Below are 3,661 nucleotides of genomic sequence, written 5' to 3'. Positions count from 1 at the left end.
TGTCTGGCTTCCTGGCTTTTAATCCCCTTTCTCCTGCTCTTCTGGCCTGCTGCTTTGGGTGTCCCTGAGTTGTCCCTGGGGCTGAGTGCTCCTCTGTCCAGGTTAATGGCTTTTATCCCCTTTCTCCTGCTCTTCCGTCCTGCTACTCTGGGCGGGCCTGAGTTTCCTCGCCTCACCTCATCCCTTCGGGTGATTGCTCTTCTCTCTGGCTTCCTGGCTTTTAATCCCTTTTCTCCTGCTCTTCTCGCCTGCTACCTTGGGCGTCCCTGAGTTGTCTCTCCTCTCCTGTAACCCTGAGGCTGACCAAAGTAACCATCTGAAAATCCAAAGTTTCATTTCCCAGGCCCCTTCCTTCTTTCTTTTACAAAATCCCATGCTTATGTGAGTCTGAAGCCACTACACCGAATCCCACTTCTGACACCACCTGTCAAAGGGGCAAGGAGGCCGCATGTTCTGACCTCTTCTAACCGCACAAGAGGAAGAGAGAATTACCATCAACAGTCCACATCCTATTCCTGTGAGGCCGAACATGGTGCCTCCCTCCAGCCCTTTCACCAACTGTGGCATCAACTGTTCCTCGTACAGCACCTACCACCTTTCTGCTGGGTTCGATAATTCACTTCAGTGGCTACACAGAACTCACAGATTATGGGGTTTACTAGGGAACCACCAGGTTACAATTCTAGTTCAGAAATGCACTCAGTCTCTCACAGCCAACTGTCTCACTTAGCAGCTGGCAGACTCTTTCTCAGCAGTATGTGTCTCTCATCTGTATCTCAGCAAGTGTGTGTCTCTCATATATCTCTCTCAGCAGCATGTGTCTCTCACATCTCTCTCTCAGCAGCACGTGTCTCTCAGGAGCATGTTTCTCTCAGCAGCATGTCTTTCTCAGCCAGCAGTCAGAGAGACTTCTTCTGCCTCTAGGAGGGCTCCTTTTGAGCCTGGCAGAGTGCCGAAAGTAACCAATCCCAACATCAGAATTCTATACACCTGAGAGAGAGAGAACTTCCCAGAAGATTGCTTCATGCCACTCACAACAGAAATAACCCAGGTGGATAACTTTAACAATCAGGAGCTACTCAATTGTTCATGGCATGCCGCGGACCGAACCAGCCGGACCAGGGAGTGAGGTCTACGAATCAGAGTGAAAAGTGAATAGGGAGTCGGTGATGGCTAACAGAAGACAGACAACTCTTGAGATTGTCTGCAGCTGAGAGCGTTTATTATGCTTCAAGGCTATATTTTTATTCTCTTGTTACTTCCTCTTACAAGTCTCTATCTTAGGTCATCTAGTGCACATGAAACTAGCAGGCATAACCGCAAAAAATCAAAGCAAGGTTACAAATCAAAGCACAAATTCATTCCTTATTTTTTACAACCAAAAACTACTTGTTCCCAATCATATTCATATCATCCAAAAAAGTAATTCCAAGTAAGCTTTATGCCACATTATTCTTTTTCCTAAATGATTAATCCATCGCCTACCTTGTTCATCATATACTCCTGTAAATGGCAATGGCTCTGGAGTTGTAGCAGATAATTTATACATATTCTTACTTCCTTTCGGGGGTCGCCACAATTTCCCATTCCCCAAATCATACACAGGTCCAAATTCAGTCATTACTGTTGGAGGTATTTTTCTCGTAGGTTTTTTCTCGGTGGTACTTCTTTTGGAGCGTCCTTTTAATTCCTGAGGGGATTCTTGTGTTGGTTGGAGAAATTCCAATAAAAGTTCTTTCTATTCCAATTGATTGAAGGAGTCCTTTAGAGTCATTTCTGTTCCTTTAGGGAGTTCACTAAGTGTACCAAATAATGGAATATCCGTATTTCCTGGAAATCTTTCTTTTGTCTCTTCGTCCACATCAAGTTCCCCTCTAGGTGAACTTCCTGATCCATATTGTACCAGAGAAGTCACCTCATAACTATTTATAATGATGGCTAAAATAATTATTAGCAACATCAAGGAAAAGCAGATAAAGCCCAGGAGAGCTTGCCTTACTCCAGGAAGCTGGCTTTCTTTAAGCATTTGCTTCAGGCTGGTGATCATGTCACGCAGACCACACTGAAGTAGACGTGGCAATGGCAAATTCCACCATGGAGTTTACAAAGACTTAGGCTAAATAAGCCACACTATGTAATATAGTATACCACACTGACATAGGAGATCTTATTGTTGTCTGTTTCAAAATGGCCAAATCCTGTCTTATTTCAGCTCACTAATGTCTAGGATGTCAATCTTTATGTGTTCCATTTCATTTTTAACAACTTCAAATTTTCCTACATCCATACTTAGCACATTCCATGTTCCCATTAATAATGAATGTTTGCAGCTGTTTCTTCCCATTTTGAGTCATGCCACATCAGCAAATGGAGGTCCTAAAAGCTTTACTCCATCCACATCATTAAGGTCGGCTCAGCTCTGAAGAGGCAGCTCTTCCCCTGTCATGTTTTGAGTGCCTTCCGACCTGAGAAGCTGATCTTCTGGCACTATATCAGCCATTGTTTCAGGGATATTCATAGTTTTCCAGTAATATATCAGACAGTGTTTCACTGCTATTCATAAGGTCTTTGCTGGCCGATTCTTAGAGAAGTGGATGGCCCCTTCCTTGTTCTGAGTATGTCTTAGTCTGGAAGTTCCCCTGAAACCTGTCCACCATGTGTGACCTTACTTGTATTTGAAATACTGGTGGCATAACCTCCAGCTTCACAACACCACACAAGGCACCACAGTATAACAAACTGACATTATGGAAGCAGCTGTCCAGAAATCAAAAGTCATATTGCATTGGGCAAATCTGCCACAAAAGTCCTCTTTAAAGAGCTGAAGAGCAAAGATGTCTCTTCGAAGACTAAAGTGCACCTAACCTAAGGCATGGTGTTTTCAATTGTTTTATATGCATGTGAGAGCTGGACAATGAACAAGGAAGACTGAAGAGTTGATGCTTTTGAGTTGTGGTGTTGAAGAAGAATACTGAAAATACCGTGGACTGACAGAAGAACCAACAAATCTGTCTTGGAGAAGTGCAGCTGGAATGCTCCTTGGAAGCGAGCACAGCCAGACTTCATTTGACCTACTTTGGTCATGTTGTCAGAAGGGACCATTCCCTGGAGAAGGATACCATGCTTGATAAAGTGGCAGGTCAATGAAAAAGGGAAAGGTTCTCAATGAGATGGATTGACACAATGGCTGCAATGATGGGCTCAGGTATAGCAAGAATTGTGAGGCTGGCACAGGACTGGGAAGTGTTTCATTCTGTAGTATATAGGGTCTCTATGAGTTGGGACTGACTCGATGGCACCTGCAAAAACTGCAACCTCCTCTAATCCCACAAGAGGAAGACAGGATTACCAGCAGTAACCCAAGGCCTATTCCTGCCAGGCCAGACATGCTCCCTCCCTCCAGCCCTTTCTCCAACTGTTCCTCCCAAAGCACCCACCACCTCTCTCCTGGGTTCGATAATTCGCTGCAGTGGCCGCACACAACTCACTGATTACAGGGTTTATTAGGGAAGCACCAGGCTACAACTCAAATTCAGGAAGAACGCTCAGTCTCTCTCTTAGCCCACCGTCCCTCAGCCAACAGTCTCTCACAGTCTCTTTCCCAGCAGTGCTGGTCCCTCAGTGTCTCACTCAGCAATGCGTGTCTCTTGTGTCTCTTTCC

At 44.9% G+C, this 3,661-nt stretch overlaps 1 protein-coding gene across 1 annotated transcript in view; it reads right to left on the bottom strand.

The window, feature by feature from the left end:
• The window catches only part of LOC103212432 (zinc finger protein 829), a 90,240-nt gene extending 88,619 nt beyond the window's left edge, over nucleotides 1–1,621 (bottom strand). The window contains exon 1 of the mRNA XM_007958409.2: nucleotides 1,486–1,621. Within this exon, the coding sequence (XP_007956600.2) occupies nucleotides 1,486–1,621 (136 nt within the window). The remainder of the gene's footprint in view (nucleotides 1–1,485) is intronic.
• Nucleotides 1,622–3,661: the final 2,040 nt, after the last annotated feature.

The sequence above is a fragment of the Orycteropus afer genome, unplaced genomic scaffold (assembly GCF_000298275.1).
Source record: "Orycteropus afer afer isolate SDZICR_OR568_19922 unplaced genomic scaffold, OryAfe1.0 scaffold00962, whole genome shotgun sequence".
In the NCBI taxonomy this organism is placed as follows: domain Eukaryota; kingdom Metazoa; phylum Chordata; class Mammalia; order Tubulidentata; family Orycteropodidae; genus Orycteropus; species Orycteropus afer.
The sequence above is the reverse complement of the archived record's forward strand: the minus strand, read 5'-3'. Positions and strand labels throughout refer to the sequence as shown.